We start from the raw sequence: 21400 nt of genomic DNA on the forward strand, positions 1-21400 counted from the left end.
GTTCGGCTTCACCAAAGAAAGGACCGAAGTAAAGGACTCGGCCTCAAAAAAGAAGACCGAGCTCAAGCAGGGGCACTGTTCATACCATGGGTCGAGCTGTCCGACCCGGGATGTTCTACAAGACAAAGCGACCGACCTCTTCAGGTCAGGACAACCCGACCTCTACTCAAAGAGCTCGGCCAAGTCACAAAAAATCCCAAACAAAGGGTCCAAATAGGGGAACGCACCCCAAATCCAAGGGCAGCCCAAGCCCATAGAGATAAAGGCGGTTCCCTTAAAGATGACCTCACTTAAAGATAAGATAAAGATAAGATAAGATAACTAACTTATCTTATCCAAAAGGCCACATCCCACCATTATAAATACACTGGAGCACCCAGGTATAACTCATACTCTGATTCTACTCAATACCTGCTTAATAACCTTGCTAACTTAAGCATCGGAGTCCCTTGCAGGTACCCCCCACCCTCCGGGGACGAAGGATCAGCACCACCACCAAGTCTAACAAGTCGGACACGCCAGTTCCGGCCGCTATACACCTGCCAGACACGTCGGCTCCGACCAACACAGAAGGTCTCATCCGAGATCGGCCTACAGTTTCAGGTGACCCTCGAAACAGTTCCCACACTTGAATGATACACACACACTAGCCTAAGCTAATCAAGATCCAAATAAGGATATTTATTGTTTTCCGCTTTAGGCTTGTAGCGTGCTAAAATTAAGAACAAAGTGGGTTAAGTGTAGGCTCAAATTGGCTAACAATGGATGATAAAACGTAAGGCTTTTTGGGTAAGTAGGCTAAATAAAATGATGGCCTCAATCATATAAATGCATGAATACAAAAAATAATGGACATAAAGAATCAAACAACTCAAATATTACAATCATAGAAAGAGAATAATGCACACAAGAAGGAAAATAAGTGGTTATAAGATGTAACCACACCATTAGGCTCAAATCTCACTTGCTTGTGTTCTTAGCTCAAAACATGATCCACAAGATATATAATTCAAGCAAGTTCTATGAAAAGTTTTCACTCAAATCAATTGGTGCCCTATAGATAGAAATCTTGAAAATTTTCATTATTTTGACTAAGCTTATTGTGTATACATATGCAAAAATAAGAAAATGCAAGTAAAAATCCTAAAAACCTAAAATGAAATGCAAAAGTGTTGGAATTAGAAATTCGTCAGCCAAAATCGCCGATTGGTCGGATGACCTCCCCACACTTAAAAGTTTGCACCGTCCTCGGTGCATCCAAAGATGAGCAAGGGGGTACGGCGACTCTCCGGATTGCTACCTTCACCTGGTAGGTCAACCGGTGCTGTGTGTTCTTAGTCTTGCATCCGTTATTACTTGTGGTGCATCATTCATGAAAAATAAAAATATAACACCATAAGATGAGGAAACAAAATCAAGGAAGCATACAATGTTGAAGGAAGCATACAATATTGGAATGAGGTAAATCACTAGAATTGAGTGAGTGAATAAGTTGTGACATATATGACAGATAAGTGTGTGAACTCTAAATTGCGCGGTTTAGAACACACATTAGTATAAAAGATATGTCACAAAAGAAGCATGCACTTCACTTATCCTAGTGTGCTTGAGATGCTTTAAGTGAACTTGTAAGGTAAAACAAGCATTGAAGAAGCATGAAAGCATTGAAGTCAAACACATATGGATGCATATGATCATGAAATACAATGCATTAAGGTAAATGCACATCATCATCCATCAAGAAATTGTCTAATCACAGAATAAGGCTCAAATCACATGGTGGCCAAATCATGTAATTCAAAGGAGTCACAAGTTCGAAGGCAATTCTCATCACTTGGTGTTTTTTTTAAAAGGTAAGCATGAAAAACTCAAAACCAAGTAGCAAAATATAACCTCAACAATAGAATCCAACAAAGATTATAAACATAGTGATATTAAGAAAACATTATTTTTAATACTCAGCAGCAATTAATGTAAACAAGAATATCAATCCAACACTTACAATGAAAAAGAGAAAATGAAATGAAAACTAACTAAAACTAACTAACTAACTAACTAACTAATATAAATGGTTAACAATGGTGTTTGGGAGTGTTGGATGAGGGGTAGAAGAAAGGAAGAAGAAAGGAGGAGGAAAGAAATGGAAAGGGGAGAAGAAAAGAAATGTATGGTGGTGTAATGGATGCGACGCATACGCGCACATGGCGCGTCTGTGTCGATGGCTTATTTCGAGAGTGGCGCGTATGCGGCAAGTATGCGTACGCGTGAATTGGTTTATGCCTTAGGCCCAATTTCCGCACAGTGCAGGCCTAACTCTCGGGTTTTTGGTTGGAAGATGGAACTTCTCAATCCACGCGTACGCACGCATGGCGCGCTCGCGTGGATGGTGCAAAACGCTAAATGCACGCGTACACGCACAATGCGCGTACGCGTGAATGGTGCTCTGTTTTTCAAAATTTTTCTATGTTTTTGCACCAATCCAAGCATTCCAAACCTCCAAACAGCTACCAAAACACCATAAAACCTTATTTAACATATTATACTAACAAATATACTCAACTAACTAATCAAAACATGAATTTAAACTAATTCTATCAATATGTACAAAAGAGAAAATGAAAGGATTTTACCATGGTGGGATGTCTCCCACCTAGAACTTTTGTTTATTGTCCTTAAGTTGGACTTATGGGGAGCTCCTCTCAAGGTGGCTTGTGCTTGAATTCATCTTGGAACTCCCACCAATGCTTGGTTCTCCATTGTGCCCCAAGATTTCCTATGGGTTGAGCCAAGTGTTGATGGAGTTCTCCACAAGCTTGGGGCTCCCAAAGTTGGTCCTCTTTTTCTAATCTGGGATCCCACACTTTATTTTCACACCCGTCTTGAAGTTGATCATCATTATTAGTCCATCCGGGTGGTAAGCATGATGAATTCTCAATATGATACCAAACTCTCCTTTTAGACCCATTCAAGTGAGCACTAGCCCAACCCTTGCATCCAAGCCTTGAGGTATCAACCAAAATGAGCCTTGATTTACAACGCCATCCACTAAACATTCTTCTCTTTCGCTTTATCCCACAAATCATCCTAAGTTGACCATCCGTTTCAAGCAAACCATACTCAAGTGGGGTAATAAAGCTAATAGAAATGAGTTTTACCCACTCAAGTGAAGGAATAGATGACAACCTAGGCAAAGAAGCTTCCAAAGATCTTGACAAAGCGCACTCAACTTCCGTTCTTCTTTTTCTAAGGGCTTCCACCTCTCCACAAGATTCTTCAAATTCAATCCTTTGTTCATCAATTTCATCTAACTCTTCTCCATCACTTAAATCATAAATGGGAGGTTGAGAGAAATCTACCTCCACATCGCTTTCTATCTCATTGGGAGAAGGCTCTTCAAGTTCAAAGGATTCACCACCATTAGGATTTGGTACTTGATCTTCATCTCCAAGGGAACTCAACTCTTGCTCCATTACTTCCAAGTCTTCATATGGAATATGCCTTGGAAGTTGTGCACATTCCTCCTCAACATCAACTTCAATCTTCTTGGAGGGGTTTTCTTTAACTCTAGAATTCATCTTGTGGTTGAAAATTTTCATATATTGGGGTTGGTTCTTGGAAGTGTTGATGTTGGAGTGGTTCCATGTATGGTTCATATGGCTCCAAAGGTGGTTAGTAAGAAAGGGCTTGTGAGTATGGTTGAGGGTTATGTTGAGGGTATGGATCATAGGCATATGGTGGTGTTCTTGAAAGTCACAAGGAGATTCACCATAGCCATTGGATTGATATGCATCATAGAATGGCTCTTTTTCATAGTGCATTGGTGGAGGTTGTTGCCATGAGGATTGGTCATATGCATATGGCTCCTCCCACCTTTGATTGTCCCATCCTTGATACACATTCTCATTGAAGTTCTCATCACCTACAACATAGTTGTAATCACACTCATAGCCAAAGTGAGAATTCATGATAGCAAGAGAAAAGGAAAATAAAATGGAATGAGAAACAAGGAAAACCAAATCCAAAGACTAGAAAATACTAACAAAAAGCAAAAATCAAGCTATTCACAATATTCACATATATACAATAACCAATAACACAACACCATTGCAACTCCCCAGCAACGGCGCCATTTTGATGATTAGATTTTTGATGGTATAGAATTTCACAAATGAATTCTCGTTGCAAGTATAGTTTCTAAACCAATCAATAATCTTTTCATACAAAAAATTGTTTGTCACTAGTACAAACCCCTAAATTTATAAACCGAAGTATTGAACCTCAGGTCGTTCTCCCTAGGAATTACAATAAAGTGTCTTGTTATTGGTTATGGGTTATTTTGGAGTTTTTGAGATTTTAGACAAGAAATATAAATGGCAAAGAAAATAAACTAACAACTAACAAAGCTCTTGGCAATATATGAGTACTAGAAGTCCTATCCTAGTTATCCTCCTCAATTGTGATAACAAATTGTCCATTACTCCCATTTAGTTAACCTCTAACCATGGAGGAAAGTCAAGTGGATGAATCAATTTGATTCCTCAAGTCCTAATCAACTCCTAAAGGAAAGACTAGCTTTAGAGGCATTCAAATCAATTAGCAACTTCTAATTATCAATCAACAAAGGAATTAGATAACTCAAGAGTCACTAATTACTCTACCTAGGCCAAGAGGAACAAAACCTACACTAAAACCCAACCAAGCATTTCATCAAACACTTGGAAGGCACAAAAGAAAAGTAAAGCAAATTGACAACAAGAATAGAATCTAACAACAATTATTGAAAAGAATTAACAACAACAATTGAAGGAAACAAGATCTACATGAATTACCTCTTATTGAATTGAAAGAAAATGGAAGAAACAATAGTAGATCTACAACAAAACATAAGAACAACATAAAGGAAATTACAACAAAAGAGTGGGAGAAGAATGAATGTAACTACAAGGAATTGAAAGGTAGAAGTAGAAGAAAGCATGAATTAAAACCTAGATCTAAGAACTAAACCTAATCCTAATCCTAATTCTAGAGAGAAGAGAGAGCTTCTCTCTCTAGAAACTACTTCTAACTAATCCTAATGTGTAAAAATGAAAAATGAAATTCCCCTTGCTCTTCAATCCTTGGCTTTAAATAGCATTTCTGGCGCCAAAGTTGGTTGAGATTGGGCCCCACAACCCTTGAGAGTTCGTTGGGTGCGTTTTCATTAAAAAATCATAAACCAGCACCGACGCGTACGCGTCCATGTGCGAGTTCAACTCTTTGGCTTTTCATGATTTCTCCACTTTGCATGCTTTCCTCTTCACTCCTTTGATCCATTCCTAGCCTTTTCAATCTGAAATCACTAACAAATACATCAAGGCATCTAGTGGGATCAAAGGTGAATAAAAATCATCAAATTAAAGGTCTAAAAGTATGTTTTCACATCTAAGCACAAATAAGGAAACAATCACAAAACCATGCTATTTCATTGAATAAATGTGGGTAAAAGGTGATAAAATTCCCTAAAATCAATACAAGATAAACCGTCAAAACGGGGTTTATCAGTGGCCACCCTAGTAAAGACAAATTAGAAGGATCCAGTGAGAAACCCCAAGCAATTCCTAACAAGCCTATTAATGTGACCCTATCCAGCAACTTTCTGGGCCGTAACAGTACCGCAACCCAATCATCAAAGAACCCACAAGCCCAAAAAGCTTAGAAAACCCTTTAGCTACTAACCAGAATAGCCCCAAGATCCAAAATGAACCTAGAAGTGACCCACCCAAAACACAACACATGACCTTTACACCATCCCAACAAAAGAAACCTCAAAGTCCGAAATCCAAAAATCCAAAACCCTTAAATCACAACAGTATCACTAATAGTTCTCAACAAACCCCAAGTCAACCAAACTCTCCACAGAGCACGAGGGAAGATACAGTTGTCCCAGAAACCGCCCTCATGGAGGAAGACCAAGCCGTGGCTATGGATCCAGAACCACCAGACCCACATTCTATAGGCTCAGATATTATGCTAGAAGCAGCATTAATATTTGAGGAAGAGAAGTGCATACAGGCATTAGAGACAGATGAGGCAATAATCGAAGGAAGAGATATGAAAGTTTATGGTGTGGGATTGGAGAGCCACCTTGTAATTACGAAAGGAGTAGAGAGTACATCCCTAGAGGGGGATAGGATGATGATGGAGTAGTAGTTCTGGGTCTGTCTCCGTCTAACTTTCCTTATGATAGTTTTTTCTTGGAACTGCAGGGGAGCAGTGAGTCAGGCTTTCACCCGCTCTCTAAAGGAATTTTGTAGAGTTTATAAGCCGGATTTTGTTATTCTTCAAGAAACTAGGTGTAGCGGTGATCAAGCGTTGAATGTCATTAGAAGGCTTGGTTTTGAATTCCTCCATATTGAGAATGCCATTGGATTCAGTGGCGGCATCTGAATTCTCTGGAAGGATCATAATTTAACTATTAGAATTATTCTATCAAAAATCCAGTTTGTCCACTTAGAAGTTTGGTGCAATAATCAGGTCAACTGGCTCCTCACCGCGGTGTATGCAATCCCCCAAAAGAGACTTCGAAGAAGTTTTAGAGAGGAGATGATTGAGGTTGCAGCGACAGTCGACAAAGAATGGCTTGTGGTGGGAGACTTTAACGACATTTCTCGCATGTCTGAAAAGAAAGGAGGAGGGAGGACAGATGCCAGAGCTTGTATAAAGTTCAAAGAGTGGATCAATGCTTACGGACTGATAGACCTTGGGTTTGTAGGGAGCAAGTTTACCTGGAGAGGCCCTCAATGGAAAGGGATGGATAGAGTGTTTAAACGTCTAGATAGAGCTCTAGCCAATGCGATATGGAGGACCAGATATGAAGAGGATAGAGTTGATGTCCTCACGAGAACCAATTTGGATTACCATTCTTTACTAATCACCTTTGAACCTCATATAGTTCAGAGAAGAGAAAGGTCTTTCCTTTTCGAAGTCATGTGGAACCTACACCCGAAGTTCAAAGAGTGCGTCGAGAGTAATTGAAAGAAAGACGAACCTTTGAATGCAGCGCTGCGGTATCTAACCAAGGGGCTGAAGGAGTGGAATAGAGATGTCTTTGGACATATTGGGAGGCAAAAGCGTATACCTATCAATCGGATAGGGGGCATTCAGAAAGCGAAGGCCTATGGACACAACCCCTTTCTAGAAAGATTGGAGAAACAACTTCAACAGGAATTAGAGAGCATTTTGGAAAGAGAAGTACTTATGTGGATACAAAAGTCAAGAGAAAGATGGGTGGTAGAAGGAGATCGAAACACAAAGTATTACCACACCAAAACCATCATACGAAGAAGGAAGAACAAAATTTTGAAATTGCAGGATGACAATGGTGAGTGGATGGAAGACGAGGAGGTGATAGCGCTACATGCCATAAACTTATTCAAAAGGTTGTATAAAGAAAATGAGGTATGCCCACACTCCTTGAATATCTCTCATTCTTATCTTCCTATTGCTGAAGAGATTAGAAGCAGCATAGATTTGCCCCCAAATAGAAAAGAAATAAAGAATACTTTTTTTCAAATTGGATCGCTTAAAGCACCAGGAGAGGATGGGTTTCCAGCGAGTTTTTATAAAGATAATTGGAATTGTGTTTGTCCCAATGTGTACTCCATGATTGATATATGTTGGAGTGAACTAAGCTGTATAAAGGAGATGAATAACACTCTTATCACCCTTATTCCCAAACAGTCTACCCCTGAGTTTATCACTCAATTTAGGCCTATATCCCTCTGCAACGTAACCTATAAAGGGCTATCTAAGATAGTGATGGATATAATCAAGCTAAGTCTTAAAGACAGAATTGCTCCACAGCAGTCGAGTTTCGTACCAGGAAGAAAAATACATGATAATATTCTAATTGCAAAAGAAATAATGCATATTATGCGAAAAATGAAAGGGAGGAAAGGATTCATGGCAATCAAATTTGATTTTGAAAAAGCTTATGATAGAGTGAGGTGTCCTTCCTTAATGAATGTCTTGTTGAATTTGGAGTAACCAATAAACTAAGAGAATTAATTATGAATTGTATTACTTCGGTCTCTTATAAGTTACTCTGGAATGGAGAAAAATCGAAAAGTTTTACCCCATCGCAGGGGTTAAGGCAAGGGGACCCGGCATCACCCTATCTTTTTGTGATTGTGATGGATAAATTATCCCAGATTATTGAGGAGTATGTTAAGAAAAATTTGTGGAAACCTATCACAGTGGGAAGAAAGGGACCAGCCATCTCACACCTCTTATTTGCGGATGACTTATTAGTATTCTCAGAAGCGAGTGTGGAGTAAATCTAGCTAGTAATGGAAGTCATAAAGAAATTTTGTGAAGTATCAAGGTTGAAAGTTAATACCCAGAAGATAGCCATTGTTTTCTCCAATAATGTAAAGGAAGAAGATAGAGAGACAATAAAAAGAGTCTGCCAGTTTCAACATAATCAGAGTTTGGGCAAATATTTAGGTTCTCTGATTACCAACGAGAAAAGAGGCAAGGAGAAATTTAAGCATGTGTTGCAGCGGGTGCAAGAAAAATTAAAAGGTTAGAAAAGCCAATGCTTATCCCTTGCAGGGAGAGTTACACTTGCAAAAACGGTGTTAAACCCTATAACTTATTATGATATGCAACATGCCAAACTACCCAAAGGAATTTGTAATGAAGTAGATAAGGCAATCAGAAGCTTTGTTTGGAGAGACAACAATTCGCAAAAGAGAGTACATCAGATTGGGTGGAGTACGTTGTGCAAACCAAAACAACAAGGTGAATTAGAGTTCCGTAAGCTACAAGAGAAAAACGAGGCCTTCTTGATGAAGATTGTTTGGAGGTTATTTACAGAACAGGGAGCATTATGGACTTAAGTTGTTACCCATGACAAGATGGGTTTGATTGAGGAGCTAAAGACCATGTATTGCGTGACTGTCCAAGCACATCCAGACTTTGGGCCAAAATTATACACCCGAGTGTGATAGCTCCTTTTTTCACTATGCCTATTGAGACATGGTTAGTCTTTAACATATGCAATGAACTAGGGAATAACCAGTAATTCAAATGGTTAGATTTATTCATGATTACCTGCTATTGGCTCTAGAAGTGGCGGAATCAGGAAGTCCATAATAAAGGTGCCAAACCTGCGAATCAAGTTTCGTTCATAAATAATAGAACTGTAGAGTATAAAAAAGTATTTATGAAACGCAGTCTCTTCAACAAAAATAAAGAGCCAATCAAAAGAAACTTATCATGAAAACCACCGCAACAAAGGTGGATCAAACTTAACATCGATAATACTTCACAGGAATGGACAAGCAAAGTGGTTTGCGGTGGACTATTGAAATCGAGTGAGGGAGAATGGATTGGAGGCTTTCGTGCGAATTTGGGAATGTGCAATGCAGTCCAAGCGAAGCTTCAAGAGATTCTACATGGTCTGAGAATGGCTGCTGACTTAAGAATGCAAAGAGTGGTTGTTGAAATTGATGCAATGGAGATTTATGAGATGTTGAAAGACCACACTAAAATAACCACTTGTCATAGTCAAGTTCTAAGAGAAATCCTAAATTTGATTAAAAGATCATGGAAGATCTCCTTCAATCACGTGGGAAGAGAAACAAATAAATGTGTCCATTGGTTAGCTCAAACTAGCATTAAGTATAAGGAAGACTTTTGCTTCTTAGATTCTTCACTTTTGAACTTTTTCGGTTACTAAGTGATGATGCTAATAGGATCACCTTGCCCCAGAATCATTGAGTAATATATTTGTTTTTATTCTCTTGGGCTTAGGCCCCATTACCATACCAAAAACTAAACTTTATGGCATCAACTCGATACTCAAGTAAATATATATTTTTTTGTTTCTATGTATTAGTGGGCTATTCAGTTAACTACCATATAATGGAAAAGAATAAAAATGAAAACAAAAAAATTAAAAAAATGAATTCTCTAGAGTGTGGGTAGGGCCATTGAATTTCATTACAATTGCAAGTATTCTCCATGGAGGACTGGAGGTCCGTGGTTGTTTAGGAGACACATGAATGAACAAGATCATGAGCTTCAACAATATTCTTAGAACCACACCTCTCTCTCTTTCTTCTTCCAACACCAAACCAATTATCTCCCACCTCCTTCATTCTCCTCCCACCTCTCTCTTCAGACTTCTCCCATCCAAAACCGTTACTCCTGCCGTTTCATTTCACCAGCAACAGAGGCGCCGTTTGCGTGGTGGGGTTGTTGCCATGGCTTCACATGCGCCTGGGTCGGTCCAGAAATCCGAAGAAGAGTGGCGCGCCATTCTCTCCCCTGAACAGTTTCGGATCCTCAGGCAAAAGGGCACCGAGTATGACATTCTTTCTCTCTACCCACTTCGCTGTGTTTGATGTTTTGTCTGTATGAAAAATTGTGTTAAAAAGCTTAGTTCATGCGAGAATTTTTACCTGAGTTGGTAGATATAGAAGTTTCAAATTTAATGGACGTTTTTGGAGTAGTAATGATGATTTTTTTTTTTTTTTTTTGGTGACTTGAGTAGTAATGATGAATGTTCCTCATTTCGAGCTGTGACAATAGGAGTCAGGAAATGTTTTTTTTTTTTTTTCTCAATGCTATGTTGTTATGACCTGTGTACTACGGTAAACACAATTGAGTAAAAAAATCTTTTATCTTCAGAACTTGATACCTGATTTTCAGTTAGTTCTGTGTTTTATATATGGAGGATGTAAGTGTGCCTTACTGATGGTGACAAATAAGTCTGTTCTTGTTGTTTCACGATTTAACCTGAAATTTAGACTAAATGCTTTTACTTGAGTTAGTAACAGGAGGTGTATGATAATTGATATCTAACTATGCCAACTGGTGTTGATTTCTTTGCATAAATTCATCAAAATTGTTGTCAAATTTATCTTTTCTTCCTTTATCCAGCAATGGATTTTTTTTTTCTGTATTTTTTTAAAAATAAAATTAACAGTCACCTATTAACTCTCTTACTTATTGCTTCATTGCATATACGGAGCATTATAGCCTTTATTATCAGTATGAAAAACTTGAATCATCTTAAAGCAGAAGCAGCTCATGAAGAAGATGGGGATTACTTGGGTATTATTGCCTAATTAAGGGATACATTGAAATTAAACTATTCTCAAGACAAAAGTATGCTGATTAGGTTGTTTGATCACAGCAGCTAGTCGAAGTATTCCTTAATATGTTAATGATCATCCTAAAAGACGTAGTGTGTCCTATACAAATATTTTTGAATTCTGATAACAGATACTGAGAAAAACAGATGGGTAAAGAAATGATTCATAGAAGGTTCAGTTCATAATAAACCAGAATGAACAATTAATTATGATATCTTAGAATACTCAAGATGGGGATTTGCTTTCGTGCTGACAAGAAAATATTGTTTGCATTTTCCAGGTATCCTGGAACAGGAGAATATGACAAGTTCTTTGGCGAGGGAGTGTACAACTGCGCAGGTTGCGGGACTCCTCTCTACAAATCCACTACAAAATTCAATTCTGGTTGCGGCTGGCCAGCTTTCTTTGAGGGCCTTCCTGGAGCCATAAACCGCACTGTGAGTTTACTTTGTTCTTATGTTGACTTGTCTGCACCACTTTGTACTAGATGTTACTATTAAAACTCCATCGGCAATGTGAGTTATAATCAAAAGTTGATAAAAATGTATTGTGTCACCAGCCGGATCCTGATGGAAGGAGGATTGAAATAACATGCGCTGCTTGTGGAGGACATCTAGGTCACGTCTTTAAAGGCGAAGGATTTCCAACACCCACCGACGAACGCCATTGTGTCAACAGCATTTCACTGAAGTTTGTGCCTGCTAATTCTTAGTCTTTGTAATGAACTCTACTATGTGGAATTATGGATATGCTGGAATAATTATGTCACTGAAATGAAGACGGATAATGGAGTGGTAACCTGTGTTTCCCATGCTGTAATGGTACTGGATTCTTGTATTGCTATTATGTGATTGTAGTATGGATCCTGAGTTTATGTTCAATATAAGAAGGTTCTGATGCTAAGACTAAGAATGTTGTAATATTGTGCTGTATGAATTGTGTGTATGGAATTGCTATCCATCAGTGACAAATGAAGGAACATGCATCTCGTTAGTCTTCTAGCAAAAAGAAAGAAGACAAAATACCAATTACATCCTATCTTTCACTGTTTGTTTTACACACAGTCGAGCAATTACATCCATATTTTTAAGATGACTATTCACGCGGTTAATGTAAAAAGTAATTATTTTTATTGATGGAGACAAAATGTTATTGTGCTCCAAAAATTATAAAGATTATTAAAATTACTTTTTTAACAAATAGGAACATTTGCCACGTGGAGGCTGGAGATTGAGTATGTGGGCTGAGAAAAATCTGAGCATTTATTGTGAACCACGAATGGGACGGCAGTTGAATATTAGTTGTGGTGGTCATCTGTTGCGCTGCACACACACGCATTCTCACTCGCACTTTAATCCAAAATCCAAAATCCAAATTACTTTCCCCTTTCTTACGTGTACGTGCTCACTTATCCACCTCTATTTTTTTTTATTTTTTATTTCATTTTATGTTGTTTTCCTCTCAACTTCTATCTGGGTGTCTGTGACCAGAATATCAAACAAATAACGCAAATGCGCTTCTCCAAGTTGTGTTCTTTTGCTTCTTCGTAACCAGCCACCGCTATGTTGGAATCTCTAGCTTATTGCCAAAGCTTTAAGGTAACGTTCTTACATTTCTTCACTTGGATTGTGCTTTTTGGAAATCAAGAAAAGAAATGGCAATTCAACATGTTTAAACTTGCATTGAGGGAATCACTATATAGTGTTTCTTCAATTGCTCTGTTGATTTCACTGTTTTACTCGAAAAACAAACTATACATTATGCTAAGCTGGAAGTGTCATCTTATTGTATAATCTGATTTAAAGAGTTTTCTTGCAGGGATATGACCTTACTAAGCAGAAGAGTCCAGGATGTTCTCATGGTCTTTCACGCATATGTAGAAGTTCTGTGTTCATGTTTTATTCAGTCAGCAAGCAAGTCACGCCGCAACCACGCTGTGCTAGTCATGGGATAGTTAACAGGAGTTCTTTCTCTGAAGGTTTCTTTAACAGCAAGCCTCTCTCTGTACCATTGTTTTCCGGAAGTAAAGGATTCTATTCATTTAAGTATAGTCCATCGCGTTGGCAAAGACTGCAGACAAATGTAGCATATGATGTTGCTGGTGCTGTTGAAGTCATCAACGATTTAGGATTGGATACTCTTACTTTCTTGGCTGTGACTGTCTTAATTGTACCCACACTCAAATCAGTTAAAACCAGTCCTGTAAGAAATACTTGATATTTTATCTTTTCGGTAATATATTGTGCTCTTCAAAATTATGATTAACTTCATACCTCAATAAGCAAAGTCATTATCACATAACCCTCCTCTGTGTTGGTTATCAGATGACATTCTGTTCATGTATCAATATGATTCTCATCAGCTATCAGTATCATATTATATCAATTGTCATTTGAAGTGAGCTTTAATGTAATATGAAGTTGTGATTAACATTCTATGCCTTGAAATTTTCTAATTTGTAGAATAGTTAAATTTGAAACTGATGGATGTAATTCAGACACTTGTTTAGATTTATTTTGAATAAGGAAAATAAGTTTTTCTAAAGCTATTTAAAATTTTTAAAGATGCTTGTATAAATTCACATGCATATAAGTGTGGAATTATTTTTATCCATTTGACTGTCCTGTATTCATAATTGAAAGAAATTCAATGATTGTCATTTGCAGATACTTGGTTTCTTCTTTGCTGGGGTGGTACTCAATCAGTTTGGTTTAATTAGAAACCTTACAGATGTTAAAATTTTGTCTGAATGGGGGATTCTTTTCTTGGTAAGATAAATCTCAGCAAAGGTGCCGTTCCTGCTACTCTTTTTGTTGTCGTCTCTATTGCTATCATTTTGCAATTCTTTTGAACTCTGAAATATGCACTATAATTTAGCATGTTATCAGTCTGACATATGCTAGTTTTGTTTCAGCTATTTGAGATGGGTTTAGAGCTTTCACTTGCACGTCTTAAAGCTCTTGCAAAATATGCCTTTGGGATGGGATTGGCTCAGGTATGATTGTCTATGATCCAAATGGGAATCAAAAGAAAATATCTTAATCTTTATTTTTAAAATTATAACTGAAACAAGCATGATGCTTTTTGCTATTTATTTATTTGTTTACTTATGCATTATTTACAATTGTTTGTAAAGAAAGTGTTATTTTTTCTTTAACATTTATGAAACTATGTTTTGGCCTTCTTTTACTTATTCTAATTATTTACACACTTTTGAAGGTTGTACTATGTACTTTAGCATTTACTGCTTTTGAACTTCCACCAAATGGGGCTGTTGGAACGAAAATTTTGGAATTCCTTTTCCACTCAAGGCCTGATCTAGTGAGAATTCTGTCTATAACTATTTATCTTTTTCTGCTTATTTACTTCAGTTATCATAATTTTGTAAATAATGCAATTGTGGGCGTCAATTTTACCTTATCCTTTATTCTAAGTTATAGTTTTGGCACAATGTTAAGTGAATATGTGCTTTGACCATTCATCAATCCTCAAGGATGCATATTATGGGAGAGATTCAGTTTAAAAACCATTTTATGAACCTATACCTGACTGCTTAAGCATTAGGATTTTTTTTGTTAGCAAAGAATAATGTAGAATTGAGTTACTATAGTAGCCTGTCATTTTATTTTATTAATTTATTGTGGAGATCATATCCGTAGGTGAACATCAGAAGCATTGATGAAGCTGTAGTGATTGGTGCTGCTCTTTCTTTATCATCATCTGCTTTTGTTCTTCAGGTATTTGTGATTTTGATTAATTTCACCACATTGTATTGACAAAATGTGTGTTGTTTGTAACTCTCATTATGGATAATGTAGCTTATCAAACATATATATGTGTTTATGTAGCTCCTTGCTGAGAAAGGTGAGCTTCCCACAAGATTTGGTTCGGCAACTCTGGGAATACTTCTTTTGCAGGTTCTTGTCTTTACACTTTGTTTGACTTGCACTGTCTTCATCTTCCAAATATGAAGTTATTAATATCCAAAAATAATGTGGTCATAAGAAATATTTGATGTATATTAGCTATCCTGTTATATCTGCTGATAGACCATAGAAGATCAACAAGAATGTATCAGTAAAGAAAAGTTCTGATGTAACTAACCTTGTCTTCTTTTCTGCTTGATATCTCCAGGACTTAGCTGTTGTTCCTCTTTTAGTCATTCTTCCAATACTAGAGACCCAGGTGAGGTGTACACTGTAAACAAAATCTATCTGTTATGCATAGGTTGGGTTGTTCATACTATGCTTTGTTTTTTTTTTTTCTAAATTCAAGAATATGTCTGAGGAAAGTCTTTGGCCCATGCTTGCTCAAGAAAGTTTAAAGGCATTAGGTGGATTGGGTCTGCTTTCTCTTGGGGCAAAGTACATTCTCAGAAGAGTTTTCGAGGTCTGTATGGAAGATATACTTAAGGCATCTTATCCAAAATAAAAATTGTGCCCAGACTATTTTTTTATGCGCTCTTATCCTAAACTGTTGGTTAATTCAGGTTGTTGCCGATTCAAGGAGCTCAGAGGCTTTTGTTGCTCTTTGCTTGCTGACCGTCGCTGGGATTTCACTAGGCACACAGAATTTGGGCTTCAGTGATACGGTCCGCTACTTTACAATTTATAGCATCTTACTTTTCAGTTGATTCACTTCATTGTGTGATAGTGGAGAGCCATAAAATTTTGATATCTGCTTGATAATTGTATGCAATGTCATAATGCAGCTTGGAGCATTTTTGGCTGGAGCAATCTTAGCTGAGACAAATTTCAGAACCCAGATTGAAGCAGATATAAGACCATTTAGAGGCTTGCTTCTTGGGTTATTTTTCGTAACTACGGGAACTTCAATTGACATGCAGGTTCTATAATTATTTGTGCTACACGTGCCATAATTTTTTTGCAGTTTAGAAAGGAGTATTTGTTACGTGGACTTTTGTATCTAGGCATGCATGAAAGCTTTAGTTATCTGGTTCATCGAACTTATATTATTGTGGATTTTAATAAATTTGTTTCTATAAAACATTCTTTTTTTTGTTTAAAAAACTGGTTTATTTAAAATGGTTTTGTTTAGTTTCAGTTCAGTTTGGTTAAACTGGATTTTTTTTAACTCCTCTATTCATTAGACAAAAATTTCATCACCTATGATTTTACATTCTAATGAACCACATCATAATGAAAGTTTGCTCTTGATATACCTGAGTAATTCCCTAGGGTTTCTCTAAGAGAGGATACACATTTATTATCACACCCACACACCCTAATCTATAATCTTAGTAGTTTAACTGTTTACATACAACTAGATCCATGAAATTATGATATATAATTAATTATGGTTTTGTTAGATTTATGAATTTAGGCGCTTATATTCTTTATAACTCTGTATTATTAAATGTTCCCCTGTGAAATTACAAATGGAAGTCTGTTTTTCCATGTATATTTATCATGGTTTTTCTTTTGTTGCAGCTCCTTTTTCGAGAGTGGCCAAATGTACTTTCACTGTTGGCAGGTTTAATTACTATCAAGACATTGATCATAACGGCGATTGGTCCTCGTGTCGGACTTACTTTACAAGAAAGTGTGAGAATAGGGTTGTTGCTCTCCCAAGGAGGCGAATTTGGATTTGTAGTTTTCTCTTTAGCAAATAGGTAACTGATTATTTAACCTATTGCAATGGTTCTATTTGAGTGAGAAAATAAGTTCGTCTTTAATAATAAAATGTATGGCTTCTTGCAAGCAGGCTTGGGGTGCTTCCGCTTGAGCTTAACAAGCTGCTCATAATTGTTGTTGTATTGTCAATGGCATTAACCCCATTTCTGAATGAGGCTGGAAGAAGGGCTGCTAGTTTTATTGAAGAAAAATCTAATACTGAGAATGTATGCCTTTCTCATAAGATTTATAATTTTTGTAGTTATGTGCACATCCACAATATGCATACATGTAAGGATTGTTAAGTTGTGGATTACAAATGCTTTTAAAATAAAATGTAACATATAAGAATTATAAGATATTGTATTTTCTTTTACTAAAGAAACAAAATTATATATCTTACATAAGAAAATATGTTGAAGAAAATTCACATATTGTCTAGAAGACTAATAATGTGGACCAGGTCCTTTTCATAAAAATTTTATGCTCTGATGATTTCATGCATCAACGACAATATAAAAGGACACTATATAAGAAATTTTGAGATATAAATAATAAATTATAACTTTCTTAAAGATATATAAGTGGAAGGTTTATGTCATTTGATTTCATATCAAGTTCTACTGTACACTGGCTGAGTACTAAGTTACTTGCAGAAAGCTTCTGAGAAGGTTAACTACAATGTCAGTGAACCTGTTGTTATCCTTGGATTTGGACAAATGGGTCAGGTAGGTCAATCAATATATTGCAACAACCTGTCATTTATATTAATATTGCTCATATCTAAACTCTCTCCCTTTGCTCCTGATATAAAGGTCCTTGCAAATTTCCTGGGCAGTCCATTTGCTTCAGGAGTAGACAGTGTTTCAGTAGGATGGCCTTATGTGGTTTTTGATCTTAACCCGACAGTAGTAAAGGTCAGTGTATTTTAAGAGCTGTGCATGGCATTGTCTACCAGTATATGCACGGTTTTTTTTTTTTTTTTTCCTTCTCCTTTTTCTGAGGAGCTGTTTTAAAATTTTAGTAGATTTCTGGTGTTTTGGATATTTTTGGTTTGGCCATGGGGAATTGCATTTTGGCCTGGGAAATTCCTTCTTACTTCTTACTTGAGGCATGTAACATAATAACAAGTTTCTCTATATGTAAAATTTTTCAGTTTATATCTGCACCCAGTGGCAGTTGTCTTTTAAAAGAGAATCAGAGTAATGCAATTCCAATAAATGGCTGATTAATCATTTAGAATCTCTATGATTTTAGCATTTTCTTTTCTTTTCTTTTGTTCTATTGAGAGAATGAAAGCATTCTTGCTTTTTCTTACCCTTCATATTGGAATCTCTCTTATCCACCATTTGTTTAATTTGTTTTTCTATCGTCAACCATTGAGCAGGAAGCTCAAAAACTTGGTTTTCCTATTCTTTATGGAGACGGATCACGTCCAGCTGTTCTTCAATCTGCTGGTATCTCTTCTCCTAAAGCTATAATGATTATGTACACTGGCAAGAAGAGGACAATTGAAGCTGTTCAAAGGTTGCGATTGTCTTTTCCCGCGGTAATAATATACTTTCCATTCCTAACCCCACTGCAAGCCCAATCTCGTATCTCACTGTGTTATGCTGCAAAGCATGCATATGCATAAGAGAAAGATATTCATGAGTTTCTGTAGCAAGCAGAAGCTATGAATTGAATACCTTTGTATATTTTGTTTACAAAGAGTGGTGATGAACCCCAGTATTTATCTTATGATTATGAAGAATAAATAAGATCACTCTATGTCTAATTGGAAATCTCTTGCATACAGCATACCCTCTCTGTTACACACACTATCTTATGATAGACCCCAATATTGTGTTCTCATCTCACTTTTGTATAATTGGTAATTCCTTACTGTATGATGAAATTCCTCAGATTCCAATATATGCAAGAGCTCAAGATCTCAAGCATCTTTTAGATTTGAAGAAAGCCGGTGCAACAGATGCCATTATGGAAAATGCAGAGGTACTGACGAAATTTCTATCTTCTCCTTATGGTTGGAGCTTTTAATAGCTACTGGTTAGTAATTTAGTGGAAATTGCAGCTAAATTGAATTCATTCTTGCAGACTAGCTTACAGCTGGGTTCCAAGCTTCTAAAAGGCCTTGGTGTGATGTCTGATGATGTAGTATTCCTAAGCCAGCTTATTAGGGATTCCATGGAGCTACAAGCTCAAGAAGCAGTTGGTTTATCCGATCGAGACCTAGATATTATGAAACCGCTACAGGTACTTCAAAATCAACGAAACATTAATTGAAGTTACATAAGATTCAATAAATGCTCGATGATCATCTTCATGGTTACGGTTGTTGTGACATATAGCCTTAGATTGTTCTGATGTTTCTTTTTTAACATTGCATTAGAAAAATGTTTGGGCAAAGCAAGTGGTGGGAGGATTCATAAATTGTTGCATGTCTTTGATTAGGTAGCTCTTGACATGAAAAGTTCCATTTCTTGATCAACTTTCAAGGAAATTGAAGTTTTCTGTGATACTATATTTCATGTGACTTTCGCTCCATTCACCATTCTCCTTGTGTAAATATGATCTTCCTTATTTTAATATCTAGTATGAATCTGTTATATTGTGCTATAATAAACTGATGTATGTACATTGTAAGGTGAGAGTTTCTGACTTGATGGAGGCACGCGTACCAACAGCTTCACCGGAACACGAACCATCAGAAATTCACCTGAAAGATCAAGCTTCATTGGGTACAATTCAAGAGGAAGTGGTTGCTGAAGAACAAGATTATGAGCTAAGACAAGCTGTGAATTCACAAGGAAATGGTGCTCTAAATGGGAAACAAGGCACTGAAGATCAAATCTCAATGGTTGGTTCAAAAGATGCAATGGTGGACACATCATCAATCCCTTCCCACAATGCCATGGAGGAACCCTAACAATGTTATGTTAGGTGACCTTCCCTTCCCATTAATTTTGCTCCTTTAAGGCTCTAACCATATAACTTACTGAAATATTTCAGCAAGTTGTCATTTTTATAATTTTACTGCTAACAATTTATGTATAGGAAACTTATCATTTCAACAAAACTTTTAGAACATCATTATTCCAAAAGAGATACTCAATTTAATTCTTTGGTAAGAGCCAAGTGTATATAATATAGTAGCATAACACCATGCAAATTATATCCCTCTCCTTCACTAAGGTACACGGTCTTGTATGTTATTGGCCTTGGCCACCTAGTAATCTATGTATATAGATACCGAGTTTAGCGCAACATATTTTTATGTTTACCATGTATTAAAACTAGATATAGGTTTTAAAAAAAATAAGAAAAAAAGAAGAGAGATAAAAATGCTTAAGACCCACAGATGTGCATTTTATGTTTTAATTGGTTTTGTCAAAGTCGCCAATGGAGAATTGATTTTTCATTTAACTATGTTTTTCTCAAAAGTAAATTGTCATGGGAGATTTTACTTGAAATTCGTCCAGTATGTTAAACAAGAAATTCACTTAAACATGTTAATTTTAAATCATGGTCATTGGTTGATAAAGTAGAGTCTAACATATCTAATTAATAGAAAAAAAAAACTATACTTAATAAGATCAAGTAAAATTTTCAGAGAATAAACATTTGAAGTAAAAGTAAAACTATGAATTTGACCCTATAATTACATTTTACTTTGACATCGCTTCAAAGTTCAATCGTTATCTTCAATCCACGTCAACTTCTTCTTTAATTATTGTCATTGTAATCTAATTATTATATTATTAATTAATTATTAAATTATTATAAGAACATTATTATGTTTAGTGTCAATTTCATGGGACCCGTTCATGACATTACTAGTTAAGTTACAATTCTAATCTTACCATCATATGACATCGCCATTATTGTCAATAATTCGAACTTTTTCTTTCTTCAAATAGAAGAACTACACGTGAATTTCTTTACATAAGAAGAATAACAAGCTTAAACAGCGACAGATTCTGTTTTCTCACAATTAAAATCTTTCGTGAAAAATAAATCTATAGAGAAATATTAAAATAACAAGCTACAGTATAAACTCCAAATTCCAAAGCACGAGTTTTTTTTTTCGGCACAAAAACTCACAAGTCACAAGATCTTCATCGTAAGCTAAAAAATTCTATAAGTTTAGCAAATTTCATTTAAGAATACATATTAAAAATTATTAATTAATTTTTTTATGAAAAATATGTGCAATTTAAGTTTTTAATGCATTTACTATATTTATTAAAAGAAAAAAATTAAAAAATTTATTCATAATAACATTAATACGTGATCTTAGAATATATAATAGATAGATAAATCCAAAAGATAGGAGATAGTGTTGGGAAGAAAAATGTGGTACTAAGTAGTAAGAAGATTGAATTGAGAAAGAGTGAAAATAAGTCAGATTGAAAAACAGAAAAAGTGATGATGCGTAAGATAAGGAATTAGAAAGCATAAGAAACAGATAAATTTAGTTGTCACCCAATAAAATCTACACTGATTGGAAGAAGCAAAGACAGAGAGCATAATCAGCTGAGTAACAAGGACATATAAATAAACAAATAACTAATCCTAACGAACTATATTAAAAAATAAATAAATAAAACAATAAATAAAAGGATT

At 36.1% G+C, this 21400-nt stretch overlaps 2 protein-coding genes across 2 annotated transcripts; both read left to right on the forward strand.

The window, feature by feature from the left end:
- Window positions 1–9977: 9977 nt before the first annotated feature.
- Window positions 9978–12198, forward strand: LOC130967494 (peptide methionine sulfoxide reductase B5-like). The gene is made up of 3 exons (XM_057892374.1): window positions 9978–10348; window positions 11422–11578; window positions 11701–12198. The coding sequence occupies exons 1-3, from the start codon at window positions 10047–10049 to the stop codon at window positions 11851–11853; spliced, it is 612 nt and encodes a 203-aa protein (XP_057748357.1). The 5' UTR covers window positions 9978–10046; the 3' UTR covers window positions 11854–12198.
- Window positions 12199–12470: 272 nt separating this feature from the next.
- On the forward strand, window positions 12471–19994 carry LOC130965859 (K(+) efflux antiporter 3, chloroplastic-like). Its single transcript, XM_057890621.1, has 20 exons — window positions 12471–12537; window positions 12632–12739; window positions 12960–13343; window positions 13808–13909; window positions 14056–14136; window positions 14361–14462; window positions 14801–14878; window positions 14990–15058; window positions 15276–15326; window positions 15417–15530; window positions 15631–15732; window positions 15853–15987; window positions 16592–16773; window positions 16866–17001; window positions 17431–17502; window positions 17590–17691; window positions 18162–18323; window positions 18680–18769; window positions 18872–19030; window positions 19422–19994. Exons 2-20 carry the CDS (start codon window positions 12704–12706, stop codon window positions 19701–19703), a joined length of 2439 nt encoding a protein of 812 aa, XP_057746604.1. The 5' UTR covers window positions 12471–12537; window positions 12632–12703; the 3' UTR covers window positions 19704–19994.
- Window positions 19995–21400: the final 1406 nt, after the last annotated feature.

This window comes from Arachis stenosperma, chromosome 3 (assembly GCF_014773155.1).
Source record: "Arachis stenosperma cultivar V10309 chromosome 3, arast.V10309.gnm1.PFL2, whole genome shotgun sequence".
Classification (NCBI taxonomy): domain Eukaryota; kingdom Viridiplantae; phylum Streptophyta; class Magnoliopsida; order Fabales; family Fabaceae; genus Arachis; species Arachis stenosperma.